This window comes from Natator depressus, chromosome 19 (genome assembly GCF_965152275.1).
Source record: "Natator depressus isolate rNatDep1 chromosome 19, rNatDep2.hap1, whole genome shotgun sequence".
NCBI lineage: Eukaryota > Metazoa > Chordata > Testudines > Cheloniidae > Natator > Natator depressus.
Window position 1 is genome coordinate 2770043 of NC_134252.1, and position 19668 is coordinate 2789710.

Sequence of the window (19668 nt, forward strand, 5' to 3'; positions counted from 1 at the left end):
TTATTGTTCAGATGCATAACACTGTCACAATGGCACCGAGCGAGGCGGGCGCGGCCCCGGCGGCCCCCTCCCACACACACAGCACCGACACCCGCGCCCGTGGCGGCCCAGGAGAATAGCACATCGTACGGGGGTAGTGGTCAGAGTGGCACCAAGCAGCTGGCTGGGCCCGGCTACGGGAGGTTAAATGAGCTCAAACCCTAGACCCCTGAACACAGCCGGCCAGTGCCAGCCTCCTGCGCCCTCCAAGCTTGCGGGATGGGCCCTGCCTTCTGCACAGAGAGAGCTGGGCCTGGCGCTCATCCCTGATGTCACACGGAGCTTTATTTACATTATTCACATACACTGTCCCCAGCAAGTTAAATAACTACATTATTACACCACACGTCGGGGGGGGGGCGGGGGGGGCGGCACGGTGGGAACCGCTAGGAGGGGCAGGGGTGTCAGTCTGATAAGGTGCATGTTAAAAACGAACAAAAAGAGAAATCAAGAGTCCCTGGGGCTGGCGGGAGGAGGGCACGTCCCGGCCCCCTGCCCTGCCCGGTTCATCCTCTTCATGGGGCGGTAGGTGGGAGTGACGTGGTTTTTCGTCTGATAACAGCTATAGTTCTGTGAGAAAGTCCGGAATTGGCACTTCTCCTTGCCCCCGCTCCGAGGCAGCCACGGCGCAGGCCACCAGGGGGCGCTCTGCCCAGGGAGACACATCTGCCCCTCACAGCACTTCTGCGGGGAGAGGGCGAGAGAAAGGGGGAGGCAGATTAGGCCAGCGTGGCTCACGGACACTGCCTGCCAGCCCGGCCAGCGGGCAGAGCCGTGCCTGCCCCGGGGCTCCGCGCACAGCATCCGGCGGCCGTGGCCGCACTGGCAGGGGGTGACCCCGCAGGACGGCCCAGGACACAAGGGGCCACGGTGGCAGGAGGAGGGGACGGCCCCTGTACTGCCCAGGTTTTCTACAGGCTGATGCTGTCGCTCTGCCAGGATCTGCTCCAGGGCCAAGCTGAGCCTCTTCCCCCAAACCCTGCTTGGGCCACCCCCAACCCCACCCTGCTGGGGCTCTATCCCTCCCCACTGAGCCCCACACCCCCCTCCCCCGCTGGGCCCAGGCAGAGGATCCATGAAGGGTGGGCATGAGCTCCGGCAAGAGCGGGCTGGCTGGGGCCGGGTGGGTGAGCAGGGGAAGCTCCTACCTGTGACCTGGGGGGGCTTGACGACGGCCGCCTTGAGGAAGGGCTCCTTGTCCCCGAAGGGGATGATGGGGTCGACACTGCCGCTGTGCGGAGAGAGCTCCAGCACGCCCTGGCCCACCTCCTTGCTGGGAAAGCCGTTCTCGTGCTTGCCAGGCTGCACACCGTTCACCAGGGGCGCTGCGTCCTTGCTGGGGGGGCTGTGAGGGGAAATGGGGGGGCTGCAGTGAGCCCAGAAGGAGGGTGCACAGAGCCCAGCCCCCAAGCCCCTCACTCCAACCCTCACAGGCTGCAGAGCTGCAGCCCCCCCTGGCCCCAGGGCTGGGGGTTCCTAGCAGCCCCCTGCATGGTCCCAGTTCCCCCCGGCCCCGGAGCAGGGCGCTCCCAGCCGCCCCCGGCGTGATCCCAGCTCCCCCTGCCCTCCCCGGTGCCTCCCCCCAGGGCAGATACCTTTGCTGCGGCCCCTCAGGGACAGGGTCCATCCGCACACCCTGGCTCTCTGTGCTGGGTGTCTCTGACTCAGGGAGCTCCTCTTCCTTCGCCAGTGGCCCTGTTCGCTTCCCACAGCCTGGGGACCGGAGCAGAGATGGGTCAGTCCCACCCGGACTGGACCCCAGGAGGGGTGGGATGCTCAGGCCCGGCAGGGTAGGGTTGTGGGAGAGTGTGGGGTGGGCATCCCACACAGACCTGGCCAGGGAGACCTGGTGTGTGTCATTTGTGGGTCTGGGCTGCGTGTCTCACAGGGCCAGTGGGGCGGGCTGGGCCATGGGAGGGCCCTGTATGATTGGCCTCGTGTGTACGGGTCTGGGGCGTGGAGGGGTGGGATGCCTGGGCTCAGAGGGGTGGTGTAGTGGGGTGTGCTGCCCAGGCCCGGACGAGGGAGGTGGGACTCGGGGCCCAGAGGGGCGGGGTGGGATGGAGGGGGGTGTGCCCCAGAGGGGCAGGGGTATGCGGCCCGGAGGGGCAGGGACGGAGCAAAGGGGGGTGTGGCCTGGAAGGGCAGGGTGGGGGGTGGGCTGGGGCAGGGGCTCTCCCATGCAAGCCTGGCGGGGGAGCAGCTTTGCAGGGCCCCAGGCTCGGCGTTTACCTGGGCTGGTGTCAGCCTCCCGTTTGGCTTCTTTCCCATTCACCATTTTCTTCTCTTCCTTCTTCTGCAGAGGGAGAGGAGCGCGCTGAGCTGTGTCCCAAGGCCCAGCGGAGGGGCCGGGAGAGGCCTGGGCTGGCAGCCACTGGGACCCCTGCCGCCGGGACCCCATGATGAGGGGGAGCGGGCATAGCCAGGGGAGAGACCCCAACTCCTCCAGGCCCATCCCAGAGGCTGCTGGGATGTGGGGCAGCCTGCTAGCCCCCATGGGGGCAGTGACCTCCACAGCCCTGGCACCTGCCCACTCACCACTTCCTGCACCCACCCGAGGCAGCCCTAGCCCAGGAGGGTTGGGCACAGAGGTCAGGCATGCGGCATCCCAGGGTCTCACCAAAGAACCAGGAGGGGCTGGGCCCAGAACCTCCCCCCCGGCCCATCACCGCGTGGCATGGCCACCACCAGGGCCTCCAGATGGGCAGCCCCACGTGCAGCAGGGCGCTTGCTGGCACGCTGCACCCACAGGTACCCACCTTGGCATCGGCCGCGTCTGACTTGCGCGTCCTCTTCATGATTTCTTCCAGCCGCTGCGGAGAGAGAAGGTGGGTCAGTCCCAGAGCCCTCACCTGGCACCCCCCACTCTGCCCAGCTGGGCTCGGGGCTCCGCAGGACAATGGGTCCAACCTTGCTTGGCTGACCCAATGTGGGCTTCAGGGGCAGCTGCCCCCACTGCACCAGACACCCCTGGGGAAAGCGCTGGCAGCTGCCCCCCTCACACCTGGTCTCTGGGGCACAGGGGCTCTGACCCGGCAGCTCACCGAGCGCTTCCCCAGAGTCCCAGCTGCCATCGGTGCAGCACCCGGGCACCACCCTCTGCACTGTGCTGCTCCCCGTCCCCAGGGCTCTGCCTTGCCCTACCACCCCTGCACCACTGCTCCCCTTTCCCCCTCCCCAACTCCGCCTGGACCAGGTCAGCCTCCTGGGCTCCACCCCTGCACCCTGACACTGCCCCACCCCGCCCCACTTCCTCACCCCACCCCCACCTTCCCCTGCTCTCCGCCCCGACCCTGCCCCACTCTCCCCGCCCCACTTCCCCACCGCACCCCCACCTTCCCCTGCTCTCTGCCCCCACCCTGCCCCACTTCCCCTGCTCTCTGCCCCACCCGGCCCCACTTCCCCTGCAATGCACCCCGCCACCCTCCTGTGCACCCCACCCCACCCCACCCCACCGCTCCTCCCCGCTCACCTTCTTCCTTTCCAGCCGCTCCTGCTCCTCCCTCTGGAAATGCTTCTCCCGTTCCAGCCGCTGCCTCTCAGCCTCCTCACGAGCCCGCGCCTCCGCCTCCTCTCTCTGCAGGACAGGGGGGAGCCAGCCCCCAGGGTCAGCACACAGGCAAGGGCTCTGCCCCGCCAGGAGGGGCCGTTTCCCACCGCTGGGCCTCGCCAGCCATCACCCCGGGGAGGCGGAGCAAGTGTCCAGCAGGGGTCCCCTGCACCCCACCCTGTGTGCATAGCCCAGGCACAGCTCTGGCCCTGCCGGGGACGGCACAGGGTAACACAGCCGGGAGCCAGGCCCAGGCTGGGACAGCGAGGGGTGCGGGTTGGGAGTGAGGGGCACCGGCAGTGCTGTGGGGGGAGTGCAGGCAGGAACGGCGGGGAGGCCAGGGCTGGAGGCTTGTGGGGGCAGCTGGGGCACAGCCCCCCGCCGGGGAAGGGCCAGGTGTCGCCAGCTGCCGCGTGGGAATTCCAGGCCACTGGTGCTTCTCTCCACCACTAGGTGGCAGGGCAGGTACGTGGCTCCCTCCCACATGGGGGGGGGGTCTGTGCCCAGGGCCCGGACCTTGTGTCACCCCCGCCCTGCCCACCCCATGGTGCCGCCCTGTGCCCATCCTGCCCCTCCCCGTCCCTCCCCTCGCCCCCCATCCTCCTCCGCGCCCCACGTGCCCACCCCCCACCCCACTCTGCCACCTGCACCTGCTTCTGCAGCCGCTCCATCTCCTCCTGCTCGGCTCGGGCCCGCTCCTCGGCCTGGCGCTCCTCCTGGCGGCGCCGCTCCTCCTGCTGCTGCCTCTGCGCCTCCTCCAGCCGGCGGGCCTCGGCCTCCCGCCGGGCCTGCTCCTCGGCCTCCCGCCGGGCCTGCTCCTCCCTCTGGCGCCTACGGCACACGGCACCTCAGTCCCCCTGCCCCCCGACCGCCGCGAGCTGCCCGGCCTGCAAGACGGCGGAGGCTTCCCAAGGCAGCTGGATGGGGCACAGGGCAGGGCTGCTCCAGGGTCTGCCCCTGCGGACAGTCAGCGCCCCCAAGTGCCAAGCTCCAAAGGCCCCTCTTAGGCCCACTGCGGGGTATCGGGGCCCCTGGCAGTGGGGTGAGCACTGCCTCCCCATCCCTGGGCACGGCGGGGGATCCCAGCAGGCACAGAGGAGCCCCCCACCCTGCGAAGCTGAGCCACTGACCTCTCCCGCTCCTCCTGCTCCCGGCGCTCCTGCTCCTCACGCTCACGCTGCTCGCGGGCTTGCCGGCGTTTCTCTGTCAGGAGCCGGGCTGCCTCTTCCCGGTCTGTGGTGCCCGCCATGGGTTTGCCCGAAGGCGTGGCAGGAGCTGGCGTGGGGCTGGGGGTGCCGGAGGGGGCAGCAGTACCTGCAGAACGCACAGTGTCACAAACAAATTCATCACACCCACTTCCTCCCCAGGGACAGAACCCAGGAGTCCTGCGCCCACGCCCCCTGCTCTACACCACTAGACCCCACGCCCCTCACAGAGCGGGAATAGAACCCAGGAGTCCTGGCTCTCACTCCCTCCCTCCCCAGGGCCAGCGATAGAACCCAGGAGTCCTAGCTCCCAGCACCCTCCTCCAACCCACTACTCCCGCCATTCCCAAGCAGGGAGGTGTGAAGCTGTTTGATGCAGGAAGAACCGCGCTCACACCCGAGCGCTGCAAGCAGATGCCCGCTGGCTCGGGGCCCCGGGCTCTGGTGGGGGTGGTGCTGCCATTTCCCACCTGACCCTGCGAGGGGCCGGCGGGGGTTCTGGGAGATGTGGCTGGATCAGGGTGCGTGTTCTCAGACCTGGGGGCTGCTCCGCGGGCCCAGGAGTCTTGGGGGTGTCAGGCGGGGCTGGGGAGGCCTCTCCCCTCTCCTCTTCCTCCTCCTTCCTCTCACGCGCCTTCAGCTGGCTCTCGCGCTCCTTGCGCTCCTCCTTGGCCCTGGGCCGCCCCTTGCGGGAGGAGTGGGCGCTGCGGGGCAGTGGTGGCTTGTGGGGAGAGCCGAGGCCTGGGCTGGGGGAAGCCGGCCGGTGGCTGGGGGTGGCAGGCGATGAGGGCCGGTTCTTTGGCCCCGGGCTGTAAACGAAGAGGAACAAAGCATGAAGGTGAACCGCGGATGCCCCCACCCTGAGCCTGCCCACTGCGCTGTGGCCCTGCAGTTGGCACCACCACAGCTCGAAGCAGTGGCCCAGGGCCCTGCAGAGCCCCCCCAGTCTGGGCCCAGGCAGGCCGCATCCCAGCATCGCTGGCAGGGCCCCGTGGCTCTCGGCTAGTCGGCTGTGGAGTGCCTAACAGTGCCCAGGCCGAGGCAGCTCCTGACCTGCTGTCCACGGCGGGCCGGGGGAATCTGGGCTGGCTGCTGGGCAGGGGCTGGTGCTTCTTGAGGCCCCGCTCACGAGACAGGGCGCTCCGCTCCTTGGCGTTCTCCCGCTCCTTGTCCTTCTTCTCCTTCTTCTTCTGTGCGGGGGAGGAGAGAAATCAGAGCCCAGGAGCAGGGAGAATGATAACGAGGGGCTGGCGACCTGCCAGCTCCTTGCGAGGTGGGGCCGAGGCTGGGGGCACACGAATCTCTCACAGTCCCCTGGCTGTCACCCCCTGGCACAGAAGGGAAACCGAGGCACAGAGATCTGCCCAGGGTCTGGGAGAGCTCAGGACTGGGCTGTCTCTATGGGGCACAGCCCGAATGCCAGCTCTGAGACCCCCAAGGGCAAGGCCTGCTCTGCAGGGGACACTAAGGGCTGGCCAGTCCCTCGAGGGCTGGTCGGGTCTGGCTGGTGGGTGGCAGGCAGCAGCAGCGATGTGATCTGTTCCTGCTGGGTTTGCTGTCTGGCCAGCGCCCGTCATGGGCTGGCTGCAGCGGGGTCCTGCCCGACAAACCACCCCGTCCCCCAGACACCAGGGGGCAGAGCCCGGGGCCCAGGCGCTGGAGAGGTGCCTGGTTCCCGCGCTTAGGGAGAGCTGTGTTCGGGGACAGGGCAGCACTCACGGGCGAGGACTCGGCTCTCCGGCGCGGCGTCACGTCCGGGCTGCTGGCCACCGCCCTGCGGCACTCCCAGCAGCGGCGCTGCACGCGGTGGTTGTTGCAGGGGCTGAGGGGGCTGGTGGAGGCGGAGCGGGGGCACACCGGCACCGCTGGGGGCAGAGAGCACACACGATCAGGCTGGCCGCCCTGGCAGGGGCAGGGATCATCAGCCAACAGGCTGCAGGGCTGTTCCTCCAGAGGAGTGGGGGGACCCCGGCACGTGGAGGTCTCCAGAGGAACAGAGGCCTGGGGACAGACCGGGCTGAGACCACTAGCCCCCTGCCACACAGCGTTAGCGCCCAGGGCACCCTGGTGTGGTGACTGGGGGCGGGGAGCCGGACCCCTGGGGGGTAATCCCCAGCCATGCAAAGCCGAGAGGCACAAACCCAACAGAGCAGAGACCCTGCCAGGCCCAGCCCCAGGGGCCAGCGAGTGAGCGACCGGCCCCGGCCCATGGTCTCCAGAGTGGATTTCAAGGGCTGGGTCACCAGAAAGGGGCTGTCGGGTGCAGACGTGCCCAGGACAGTGCAAGGTGGGGTGGGAGGGGGGCAGTAGGAGAGAAGAGGCAGGTTACCATAAGGCCACACTGTCCCCCCAGCAGGGAACCAGGGCACAGGCGCCCAGAGACCCAGCATCCTCCAGAGACACCCAGCTGCCCTCCGCTGTCAGTGTGCCCTTCCCCGGGGTCCAGGTACTGCTCTTCAGGGCCCAGGATCCCAGCAGAAGCCACTTCCCGCCCCCAAAATGCGCTGTCTGCTCCCCCATCCCACCCCCAAGCTTGGAGAACCGAGGCCGGCCGGCTGCATCTCTGACCGCAGCTTGTCACGGACTGAGTCACCAGGTGCCTCCTTGGACGAGGTCTCGTGCTGACCAGCCCCTGCCCAGCCCTATGGCTTTGGCTTTTCCTTGCTCCACGCGCCCCCGGCTGCCCCGCGGGGCGCAGCTTACCCTGCTCCTTGCCAGTGCCGGCCAGCGTCACGGCGCTTCTGCTGCGGGCCAGGAAGGAGAGGGTGGGCGTCATGAGCCGGTCCACGATGCTGCTCTCCCAGGGGCTCAGCTGCAAGCTCCGGTCTGGCAAAGGAATAAGAGTTTCGGGGAGGGGGACCTTAGCACCTCTCCGGGCCCAGGTGCGCCCCCACCCTCAGGCCCTGGGTCCATGCTGGCACCAGCTGGCTAAACACCCACCCCTCCCCCACCATCTCCATTCCCAGGCCTCCTTGCTGCCAGCCCGTTCAACGCCTCAGTGACACCCCAAGCCCTCCGCCTACCCAAGCCCACGGAGAGCGTCCCGAGTGACGGCGGGCCTGGGTTAGGGCCCCGGTGCCCCCGGACGCCTGCCAGCGCCTCCCTCCTCCCGCCCCCGGTAGCAGTCCCACCTGCAAGACCTTTGGAGAGGCTCAGCTGGCCAGAGCCCTTCCCAGCAGCCCCCTCCCTAGGGCTGCTCTCCCCCACCCCAGCCTGTGGGCCCTGCTTGAGCCACTCTCCCGGTGGGCATCCCACAGAGCCCACACGGCACGGGAAGGGACGGGAGCCCGGCAGGCCTGCAGTTCCTGATCCACCGGAGTGCAGGGGGAATCGCCCTGCAGGGGCCAGGGCAACGTGCCGCCAGCTTGGGCAAGGAGCCTCCAGGCCCTGCCTGTCCGCTGCAGAGCCGCCCTCTCGTGCAGCCCGGTCTCAGCAGAGGGCCAAGACCTGAGCCAAGCATGAAGCTCTCTCTCCTGCTGCTCTGGGGCCCCTCCAGGGCAGGACTGGGATAGCTCACTCTGCTGCTGCCCAGGTTGCCCCCAGCCAGCACCTTCCCCAGGCTGGCACTCGCCTCAGGGAAGCCCCAGTGAAATCGGGGCCAGATGGGCAGACCGATGTACACAGTAAGAGGAGACCAGCCGGCAACGGTGCAGCAGGATGACAACAGGATAGGCACTGCCCATGCCAGCTCCCCAGAGCTGGGCAGGGCACTCATCCCCAAGGCCTCTGCACACCATGGTGGCCGGCTCTGGGCCTAGACCCGTGGTTTGCATCACTCCGGCTGTGGGGGAAGGGGGCACTGGCTTTGGCATCTCCATGGACCCTGGGCCCAGCTCAGCCCCCGGACGGCGAACACCTGCTCAGCCATGCGGGCCGACGCTCCGAGTGCGACAACTCCACAGGGCTGGCACCGCAGCTCCAGGACCATGTGCTGCCCTTGGCAGTCTCCCCCCACCCATCCCCATTTTGGGCCCTGCTGGGATCCATCTGTCCCTTCACTGCAACCCCCACCCCGAAAACAGCCTCAGCCACGAGCCAGCACCCCTCCTGGGAATCCCTCTCATGGGGGGGGGAGCAAAGACCCTCCAGGCCAGGGCGGGTGAACTGGGGACACGAGTGACAAAGGGGGGCACCAGAGAAGGACCGCCAACACCGAGTTCTCCGCCCCTTCCCCTGGCACCACGCCTGGCTAACACAGCCCCATGGCTCCTGGGGGTCAGGCCCTGGGCTCAGACCATCACACTCCTGGAGACAGCAAGTCCTGAACTCAGGGGTCAGCTGTACCTCTGTCCCACTGAGCCCCGAGACCCAGACCCCTGCCCCCATGTGCCCTGGGGTTTAGCAGGCTGCCGCACCTGCTGCTTGGGCCCTGACCCACAGGCCTGGAGGGCAGCTCAGCCCCTGGCACAGAGCTCTGCAGCCTGCCCGCTCACAGCTGACCCCCTGGCAGAGCCAGCTCCCCTCAGCCCCCGTGGGGCAGCTGAGCCAGGTTCAGACAGCCCTGCCCCTGCCAGTCACCACCCCATCAGCTGCTCGGGTTATTTATACCTCCGCGGCACGGGAGGGCTGCAAACTCCCATCACTAGGCAACTGGCAAACAGAACAGCAGCTCGGGGGTTATAAATAGTCCTCTGGCTCGGGGAGCCGCGGTGCGGGGCTGGGAACAGGGCTCCGGCTCCTCGGGCAAGCTCCTTGCAGAGCCAGGCAGCCCGTGCAGGCAGCAGCCATGGGCCTGGCACTGCCAGCCTTCTTCGCGGCGAGCCGCCCTGCCTAGGAGCCCGTCTGGAGGGGCACGGCGCATACAGACTCCTGCTCCGCCCGCCAGGCCCCCATGGCCCATGCTGCCAGGGCGGGGCGGAGCCGGACCAAGAGCTAGCCCCTCCCCCCCCGAGCACTGCGGTGGGGACGGGCCAGCCGTAGGCCAGCAGTCCGGAGGGCGCCATCCCTCAGCAACCCCCCCACCCTGCCCCATAGCCGATGGAGCCCAAGCTGCTGGCAGCCCAACCGTGACCCCATGCTCTGAGCACAGCAGAGCCATCCCCACCCCCTCCCCCCGGATCACACATGCAACCCCAGGTGCCCCACATGCCGGTCACACTAACAGAGCATCACAAGCACCCGGCCTGCTCACCCCCCCCACACGAGGGGCAGCAAGGACCCCAGTGCGTCTGGCACCAGCCCCTCTGGTGCTGAATTCACCGGCCCTGTGCAGCTTTCCCCCGGCTCCCTTGAGTGAGAGCTGCCGAGGGTGGGGGGCGATGCCCGAACATGGCCTCAGCTCCCACTGAACATGGGGGGTTCCCCAGAGAACTGGCTGGTTCCCCACTGGAGACCTGGGTCACAGAGCCCTCAGTCACAGGCAGAGTGCCACGCTGACAGGCCTGGGAGGATGCTTCGCCCAGCAAGCGAGGAGACGCCTGCGTGCTCCTGGCTCTTCCTGCAAGAAAAAACAGCAAACGGCTTCTCCCCTCTCCACGGGCGGCACATTGCGAGGGCAGGGATTGGGGGGGATGGGCACTGCCTGGCACTCAAAGGGGCATCTCCCTAGTGCTGGGCTGGAGCTGGGGTCAGCTCCCTCAGCTGCTTCTCCCCACTGGCCCCATGCACTGGTGGGAAAGGCAAAGGTCTCTTACTTCTACTGGGAGAGTTCCAGAGAGTGGCGGAGGATTTGGAGAGCCGCTTGTTGATTATAGAGTCCACGTGTTTGGGGAGGTTAACAGCGGACACTGAGCACCGGCTCGCACCTAAAGGAGGGAAAAGACACAAGGGCATTAAGGTCACGGCGGCTGGAAGCCGGGGGAACCTTGCATGCAGGCATGCAGCATCATGCGCCCCTCGAGTGGCAGGACGGAGCTCCCCTCGGCGGGGATGTGGGCATTGGGGCGGAGGCCGGGGCTCCGGGAGGAGGTCTGCTCCCAGCACAGGACTGCAGGGGTGGAGGGGCAGCGTCAGAGCAGCCCAGCGCAGGCAGGAGACAGAGCCCTGGGAGCAGCACGCAGGAGGCACAAGGACAGCTGCTGGGATCCACTGAGAGCTGGCACCTGTTGGAACATCCACCGGAGGTGCTGGACCCTCTGCCCAGGGGAAGCACCGGCTGGAGGGAGCGCTGAACAGCATCAGTGCCCCGTGGCACTCTGGCTTGGCCCAGCCCGTGAGTGGTTCTGCTCATCAGACAGGGATCTCCTCCGCCAGGACCTGGCTGGGTGCTTTGGGACGACGCACCTGGGCCCCGTACAGCTGGGCCTCTTGAGAAGCCGGGTCTGTGTCTGGCCCTGGAGGCTGCCAGAAGCAGGGGCGGTGCCAGGGTGGGCTCAGAAGTTGCTGGTTGGGGACTCCAGCTTGGGGTCAAAGGGCAGTTCGCCTCTACTGAATCCCAGCCCCATTGCACAGCGTAGCTGGCGCCAGCAGAGTTTGGTTGGAGAGGAGGCTGGGGGGCGTGCGAGAGGGGGTGGGCCACAGGCACTAGACAGGCTCCCCCCAAACATACACACTGAACCCAGCCCTCCAACTCCACCAGTGGCCACTCGATCCTGTCCTGCTCCAGTCCCGGCCCTCTCTGAGCACGGCTCATTGCATTGCATGGCGCGGTGGGAGTTTGCATCAGAGTGCCAGAGGCTGGGGACTAACCTCCATCTCAGACATGGGCCAGGGCAGGCTCAGCCCACCCGAGGCGCTGCCCCAGTGTGGAACTGCCCCCTCCCATATAATTCATTGCAGCTTTCCCTGGTTGGGGTCAGCCCTCCCGGGGCGGTGCAGGGGAGGGGGAGCAGCTCGGCTACTGCCAGGAGTCCCAGCCAGGGACCGGCCATGGGACGGCTGGGAGGAGAGTCCCTGGGAAGGTTTCGTCCCACAGTGCTCCAGGCAGCCCCACGCCTTGGAGGTGGGAGCTGGGGCTTCCTCTGCACTGAGCCAGCAGCTGCTGAGCGGCACAGGCTGGCAGCCAGAGCGGAGACCTGAGGCAGGGACGTGGCACTCAGGCCGGGGCTCCAGGGCTGTCTGTGGGGCAGGTCTGGGCGCCCTTGGCCCAGATGCCAGGCGAGGCCGACAGAGCAGACCTCCTGCGCATCCCGACGCCCCACTGAGAGCAGGGAGCCTGGCAGCATGTGAGAGACCCCTGCAGCAGGATGGGGTGTCAGACAGGGCCTGGGGGAGCGGGGGAATCTCCTGGTCAGTTCATTGCTTGGGAAAGAACCATTAAAAAAAATAATAAAAAATTAAGAGCAAAAAGGGGCTTTCCCCCCAGACTGCCTAGGGTTGGAATCTGCAAAAGCAGCTGCTGATGGGCGGAGCTGGCCCGAGACGCCAAGGGGGCTGCCCCATTGCGAGCTGCACAGCCTCTTGGACAATCAGATCCGGGGCATCCCATGCTGGGCTCCCCGGAACCAGAGGGCAGCGAGTCGGAGCGACAGGCGTCCCCAGCTGGCTGGGTTGCTCCAGACTGTTCAAGCACCAGTCAGAATTTGGGGCAGGGCCGGAGCTGGGCCCAGCTCTCCCAGGTCGGGACCCTGCCTGTGAACCCAGCTCCATCGACGGCTCCCAGTAGAAACAAACTAAACTCAGCCATTCCCTCCAAGTTCCCCCACAAACGGGACTTGGACTCAGCCAGCAGGCACCCCCACCTCTCTCATGCCACTGCCTCTCCAGTGCCTCGGCCTGCGCCCCTTACAGCCAGCCTCTAGCTGCTCTGGCTGCAAAGAGAACCCCAGAAACGTGGCCCGCGTGTAAATGAGGCAGAGACATTTACTTGAGTCTGCAGAGAGCCTGCACCCACAGCTCGGCAAGGAGAACCGCCCCATTCGCTCAGCGGCCCAGCCGGGATCACTTCAATGCCAGCACTGTTCACTATTTCACACCTCACGTGTGGAAGAGCAGAGAGGGTTGTGGGGGCGCGTCCCTGATCTGCACAACTCACGGGGAGCAACGCTGCATTTTGGTGCCACGGGTGGGCAGCTTGGGGAGCTGCCTCCATAGGTTTCTTTCCCCTCAGTCAAAGTGGAGCTGAGCCCAGCAGAGCCCTGGGCGTGGTGAAGCCGCACGCAGAGGCGGCTGAGCCAAGGAGCTGTTCCCACCGACCCGGAGAGGGGACCTCACAGGGCGGAGCTTGTTTGTGGGCAGAGCTTCCCCCATTCGGGCCCTGCTCAGACCTGTTCGTTGGGGGGGGGGGGGCGGCGCGAACCCTGGGCAGTGCCAGTCCCAGCTGAGTGCCCAGGAACAGGGGGAGTGGCAGTAAAGGGGACAAATGACTCCGAGTCCTGTCCCACCTGCCCGCGAGGGGCTCCCCGGAAGGCGGAGCGAACGCGATGCATGGCATTCTGTGCAGCGCCGAGCCGGCTGCAGCCCCAGCTCAGCACATGCAGACCAGCCGTCGACTGGACCGCGCCACGGGGACGGGGTAACGGCGGCACGGGCCCCCAGAACGTCGTGCCATTCCCACACATGCTCACATTCCCAGCGAGACAGAGGGCGACACGGCACCAACACAGATCTGTAGTCACAACAACCGGCCGACGTCACTCCCCTTCCTGCAGGCTGCCCAGGAACGACCAGGCGAGGGCACGGCTTTGGAGACGGGGAGCGAGCAGGCACCAACACCCCTGCCCGCGGATAGGACACCAGCCACTGAACTCCGCTGGGCAATGCGAACACGGAGAGCCCACACACAGGGCGAGGGCACCGAGAGCGACAACCCGGCGCAGAGGGAGGGGCCCTGACGGGCGCAGGGTACCATGCTGGTGCCGCTTAGCAGAAGGCAGCTGCTCAGGGGCAAGGAGGTTCTGATGGATCCCCCCGGCCCTGCCCCTACCTGGACACTGCAAACCTGCCCAGCCCCTCCCTCGGCCATTCCCAGCAGCAGCCTGGAGGCAGGCTGCGGTGGGTGAACCCTGGCACAGCCGACTGAAGAGCCTGGCCCGCTGCAGAGAGCCCGGTGCCCCACGTGGCCTAGGATTCCACATCCCCCCCTTTCATCTTCGCACGCCAGCGGGGAGCCCAGGCAGCTTGTGCCCAGCCGGGCGTGTGCCTGAGCCCCCGACTCACCATCCTTGTGCCGGGAGGAGCTCTGGTGCAGCACGCCAGCCCATGACCACCTCTGCTGCCGGATCTCGGCCCAGGTCTTCTTGGCTGACCTCTGGATGGCGGCTTCGTAGCGCTCCTGCGACAAGGAGAGGAGGGGGTGAGAGGCTGGGGGAGCAGGCGCAGAGCAGCCTGCAGCTGCATCCCAGCATCGGGGTCCCGCCTGAGGGGTCAGGGTTAGGGGCTGGGGTCAGGGGCTGGCTCTGAAACAAGTACCGGGGAAGGAGAAGGAGCCGTGACGTGGGCTCCACAGTGAGCCAGGACAAGCACCTGCTGCCAGCCGCCCCCAGCACTGCCAGGGCCTGTGGAGGGAGGTGCAGGACACGGGTCTGTGGGTGCAGGGAGAGCTGGGGGGCAATTGCATGCTGGGGGTGTGCAGGGGCACAGGGGAGGCGGGGTGGGGCATGCAGTGGGGGTTACAGATGCACAGGGGACTCTTCTAAGGGCTGGAGAGTTTGGGGTGGTTTTTCCATCCTGTTTTGTGCCTGGAGATCTCGTACCCAGGGGTGTTTTATGCCAACCAGAGGCTGCCCCTGCCCTGCCCATCCCCGTGCCCACCTTGTTCTTCTCCAGCTTCTGCCTCTGGCGCTCCTCCAGGATGGCCCGACGCTTCTCTGCCTTCAGCCTCTGCTCCTCCAGCCGCTTCCTGCGCTCTTCCAGCTGCCTCTCCCGCAGCACCTTGGCCTTCTCCTCCTTCTCCAGCCACAGCGCTCGCTTGCTAGCTGCCAAGAGAGAGCGTGGCTGTGAGGGGACGGAGCCCGCAACACCCAGCCCCTGGCGCCACAGGGCCAGGCGGGCCGGGTTCCTGCCCAGGGCCATGGCTTGGGTGGCTGGGCTCAGGCTGCAGCACCCCACCCCGGCCCTTCCAGTTAAAAGTCATGACAGTGCAGGGCCTCTAGAAACGGCCCTTTCCGTCTTGGGCCTCTCTGCTCCTGGGGCCAGGCAGTGCCAAGCATGATGGGGACCCCATCTCAGCTGGCCCCCTTTCACTGCCCCAGGCAGATACAGCGAAGGAGGGCAGGGGAGGGCACCCGGGCCCAGCTCCCATGCCCAGGAGGCAGCCCCCAGCACAGTGTTGCTGGCCACAGGCATGATGGGCTTTTCCCCCTTCCTCCGGACACCGGCCAGGCAGCAGCGGGTGGAGCAGTGGCCACTCTGGCTCGGCAGGGGATGGGGCACTGCCTGAGGAAGGATGGGAAGGCCTGGGACAGCACCTCTGACCGTCCGCTCGCTTAGATCCCTCCCAGGGAGTGCTGGAGCAGAAGCTCTGGAGGGGCCCAGAGCTGGGCAGGGTGGGGCTGTGCAGCTGCTGGGGTCAGGTGGCCGGAGGAGCTGGGCTCTGCCAAGCTCCCTGCAGGCGGAAGCCCACGGCAGGAGTCAGAGCCACAGGTGTCGGGGGAGGATTTGGGGCAGAGGCACCCGCAGCAACGGCTGGGCGTGGAGGGGAGGAGCCTGGGGCCAGGACAAAAGGGAGTGGAGAAGCCGGCCTGAAAAGCACATTCAGGGAAACAATGGGGGAATGAGGGTGGAAATAGTTGGAAGACAAGGAGGCTGCTGTGTGGGGACGCAGAGGGGGCCCTGCAGCGCGACTGCTGGGAGCTGCGAGAGCACGAGGCCCCAGCTCGCTCAGGGCTCCTGGGGCAGCAGGGGCGCCATGTTTCGCCGGGATCCCACCGCCCGGGGCTAATCCTGCGACTCCCGGTTAATCAGACTCCCAATGAACGCGCAAAGCTCCTCTAACTGGGCTTGTCTTTATCCCGCTTTCCCCTTTGAGAACCAAATCCCAGGCCACGTCCCTGGTGCCCACGGCGCCCTCTCCATGCTGCCGTGTGCCCATCACCCACCGGAGACAAACGGGTCCCCAGAGCCCAGGGCACTCGCACACACGGCCCTCTCCCCCAGCTCCCTTCTGCAAGGGGCCTGGCCTGGGGCTCACGCCAGCCTCACTGGCTCCTCACCCAGGTACTTGGCCCGCTCTTCCCTCCGCTCCTTCGCCTGCCTCTGCCTTGCTTCAGCTTTCTGGGCACCTGGGAGGAGAAGAGAGAAAATCTGCTCAGCACAGGGCTCTGAAGCCCCACCCTGGCCCCAGCCAGCCGGCCAGGGGAGGCTCGGGACATCTGCTGGGCAGAGGGGAAGGCGCCTGACGTGTGATCCATGAGGGTTGTGCCTGCTGCCTCTTTGCCCTGGACACATGGCCTCAGCCAAGAGCTGCCCAGGGAACCGGACCGTGGCCTGAGAGCACGGGCAGGTGCTCCGTGCCGTGACCGGCGCAGCCCCCACGCTGGCCAGGATGCTCCCGCTAATCCCTGCAGAGGGGCGCTCTGGGGCCGCACACCCGCCCCGGGCCCCAGCTGCCCTGGGCAGTCCCTGCAAAGCCTGGTTCAGCCCCCAGAGCCGGCTGCAGGGATCAATGCACCAGCTCCTGTGAGTGACCCCCATGATGGGGAGATCCCAGGCGCCATGTGGGCCGGCCACGGGCACTCGGGTCATCCCAGCCCCGCTGTTCTGGGCCTGTCCGCCAAGCGGGAATCATCCCCTCGGGCCAGGGCTATGGGGGCAGAAGAGGAGGTACCCAAGGCCCTGTGCAGCACTGCCCCAGAGACGCACGCACCTTGCTTGGGTCTGGGGCTGGTGGCCGCTGCGGCAGGTGACGGAGAAGCGGCGGTGGCAGGGGACGGCCCATCGCTCTTGGGGGGTAGCGTTTCTCCTGTGGGGGCGGCTGCAGCTGGGGAAAGCCGGGCATTTCCTGGAGGGCTCTTTGCTCCTGAAGGGGTCTCTTCCACAGGGGCTGGAGCAACTACTGGGGCTGGCTGGTCTCCGGGGCTGGCTGGCTGGCTGGCTGGGGCTGGCTTTGGGGGTAGAGCTTCTCCTGGAGGTCGGGGGGCAGCAGCAGGGGCAGGCTGGTCTCGCTGGAGGGGCAAGGCTTCTCCTAGAGGTGCGGGGGCAGGGGCTGGCTGGTCTCCCCAGGGCGGCAAGGCTTCTCCTGGAGGTGGGGGGGCAGCGGCAGGGGCTGGCTGGTCTCCCGGGGGGGGCGGGGCTTCTCCCAGAGGGGTCACTGCAACAGGGGTGGGTGTGGCAGGGGGGGAGGGCTGGTCGCTCTGGGGTGGGATGCACTCTCCCATAGGGGTCGCTGCGGGAGGGGCAGGCCAGTCACTCCTGGGGGGCAGTGTTTCTCCTGTAGACGGGGAGGGGGCTGCAGCAGGAGCTGGCTGGTCACTCTTGGGGGGGACGCTCTGCCCTGGAGGGGTTGCTGCTTTAGCTGAAACACAGAAGCAGAAGAGAACAAGGTCAATCCTTCCCCAGAGCCCAGGCCAGCCCCACGCATGGGCCCCAGGGAAGATCTCCACCATGTTGGGGCAGGAATTGGGGGAGGTCGGCGTGCCAGAGCCCCGCTCTGCCACCCCACCCCACCCCACCCCAGCGCCCTGGCCCATGGCCTCACTCAGCAGCAACCCCTGCCAGCCGCGTTCCAGGGCCAGGGGCGATCAATGGCCGGGCAGGGCCGTCCTGGCATCGTCCTGGCTCCCCGGGGCCGCCAGCGGTGCCCATCTGCACTGGGCCATAGCGGCACAGGGGAGCCAGTTGGCGCCGCCCTCCCCAATGGGCGCAGACTCTTCTAGCCTCGAAACAGGAACCAAGGACGGGATGTGAGAAGTGACACTGAACACTGCTCACTCCAGCCCCAGGGCCTGTGACTCACGGCCTGGCGCCCGCTCCCAGCTCCCCGAGTACCCCTCTCCCCCCAGTCCCTCAGCAGCCCCCTCCAGCTCTGCCAGGCATGGGGCAGCCCCTGGGGACCCCCATGCGTCTCATACAAGGGCTACCCAATGCTGCTCTCTCAGGCCTGGGCAGTGGGGTCAGCCCCAGAGGAGGAGGCTGGGCTTGGAACCGCCCTGGCGGGCAGCTTGGCCAGGGCACATTTCAGGGCACTGCTGGGCCCAGATCCCACAGGCCCTGCCTTGCCCCCTTCCGAACACAGCCGTGCCTCCCATGGAGGGCAGGGCCCCACGGCAGTTAGCAGTTGCCCACGCGCCCCACAACCCCCACAGTCACACAGCCCCATGCTACAAGTGCCAGGCACAGCGCGTCCCTCCGGCCAGCTCACACAATGCACAGAGCGCCCATCGGCCAGGGCCTGGCACTGCCCGGCACCGGCCATCAGCCAGCAGGGCACAAAGCCACCCTGTTTCCTGTGGGAGCAGCTGCCTGCCCTACTCCCAGGTGGGGGCCGAGGGTCCTGGATCCTTGGCTCAGAGCTAAGCCTGCCCCAAAACAGGACCACTCACAAGGGAAGGGTTCCCGGGGTGGGGAAGGGGAGGGCCTGGGGCTGGACAGACTGCACGGCAGGAGCCAGGACCCCCCCCCCCGGCTGGCTGTGGGTACAGCACCCCATCCCTTCCCAGCGCTGGAGTGGGAGCTGCCTTTCCCAGCCCAGGACAGTGTCCTCCCAGCTCCCACCACGTCATCGCTCCAGCCCAGCTCTGGTCCCAGCAGCCGAGACAGAGCCTGCGGCAAGTGCTCTGCACACAACAATTGACTAATGCTGCAAGAATGTCCATGTGAGGCCGAGGCATCTCCAGCAACCAAAGGCAGCCTCCCCCGTGCGGGGCCACCCAGCGCCTCCCGCACCCCACCCGCTCCCACAGGAAGTGACAGACTGGGCCTGACCGGACGGACGGGTAGGACTCTCCCAGCCCAGCAGGAGCGAGACAAAGCAGGGGAACACCCCCCGTCCCCGCCCTCCCGTCCCCACACACACACACACACAGCTGGGTTGGAGGGAGTCAGCAGAGAGCGGGGCAGGCTCCTGCCCATGGCTACAGGAGGGCGCGTTGGGAGGGCACCCCACATCATAAAGCCGTGCAGGCCGTCCGGCAGAGCTGGCAAGCTCAGCGCCAGTTCAGATACAGGCTAGCGGGGGCGGCAGTTCAGGATCGAGGGGCACCAACGTTCCTTTGGGAGCGTGGTACCAAAAGGTCACCCGGAGTGAAGGTGCCACGACTTGTTTGCCACCTGGGGCTCAGGACACTTGCCCCTTCGCTGGCGGCGCCCAGGTCCCTGCCCGCTGACGAGAGGCGCCGGCCCCCTCCGGCCTGCGTGCGGGTTGGAGAGCGCGTCCCCTTGGGAGCGGTTTATCCCAGCCCTGGCGTCGGGTCTGCCCGTGTCCATCACAGGAGCCAGGCAGAGATTCGCAATGCCAGCAAGTGGGGACGGAGCAGGGCCTGGATCCAGGGCTGTTGCATTAGTAAAAAGAAAAGGAGGACTTGTGGCACCTTAGAGACTAACCAATTTATTTGAGCATGAGCTTTCGTGAGCTACAGCTCACTTCATCGGATGCATACTGTGGAAAGTACAGAAGACGTTTTTATACACACAAACCATGAAAAAATGGGTGATTATCACTACAAAAGGTTTTCTCTCTCCCCACCCCACTCTCCTGCTGGTAACAGCTTATGTAAAGTGATCACTCTCCTCGCAATGTGTATGATAATCAAGGTGGGCCATTTCCAGCACAAATCCAGGTTTTCTCCCCACCCCCCCCCAACACACACACAAACCCACCCTCCTGTTGGTAATAGCTTATCTAAAGTGATGACTCTCCTTACAATGTGTTGCATTACTGTGTCACTATGGAGCGTCCACAGAGGAGTCCGACGGACGGACACACACATAGGAAGGGCACGGGCAGCTAAGCCAATGCCTGTCCCCACAGACAAGCCGTCGCCTCAGCCTGCCCACTGGGCCCAGGCTGCCCCCATTACGCCAAGGGGTCACAGACGCATCATAAGGCGGCACGGCCAA

At 66.8% G+C, this 19668-nt stretch overlaps 1 protein-coding gene across 2 annotated transcripts in view; it reads right to left on the reverse strand.

The window, feature by feature from the left end:
- Positions 1-401: 401 nt before the first annotated feature.
- Positions 402-19668, reverse strand: part of MAP7D1 (MAP7 domain containing 1) — a 36822-nt gene continuing 17555 nt past the window's right edge. Inside the window, exons 2-18 of one of the 2 annotated variants that reach the window (XM_074934428.1) lie at positions 16478-17125; positions 15825-15893; positions 14425-14588; positions 13831-13945; positions 10428-10538; positions 7498-7620; positions 6514-6659; positions 5848-5984; positions 5332-5603; positions 4720-4903; positions 4240-4420; positions 3512-3616; positions 2799-2852; positions 2272-2335; positions 1635-1752; positions 1188-1384; positions 402-723 (exon numbers count right to left, since the gene is read on the reverse strand). In XM_074934428.1, the coding sequence (XP_074790529.1) occupies positions 713-723; positions 1188-1384; positions 1635-1752; positions 2272-2335; positions 2799-2852; positions 3512-3616; positions 4240-4420; positions 4720-4903; positions 5332-5603; positions 5848-5984; positions 6514-6659; positions 7498-7620; positions 10428-10538; positions 13831-13945; positions 14425-14588; positions 15825-15893; positions 16478-17125 (2699 nt within the window). In that variant the 3' untranslated portion in view covers positions 402-712. Of the gene's footprint in view, positions 724-1187; positions 1385-1634; positions 1753-2271; positions 2423-2798; positions 2853-3511; positions 3617-4239; positions 4421-4719; positions 4904-5331; positions 5604-5847; positions 5985-6513; positions 6660-7497; positions 7621-10427; positions 10539-13830; positions 13946-14424; positions 14589-15824; positions 15894-16477; positions 17126-19668 lie in introns of those variants that run through there. The other variant, XM_074934429.1, reaches the window with a different exon arrangement.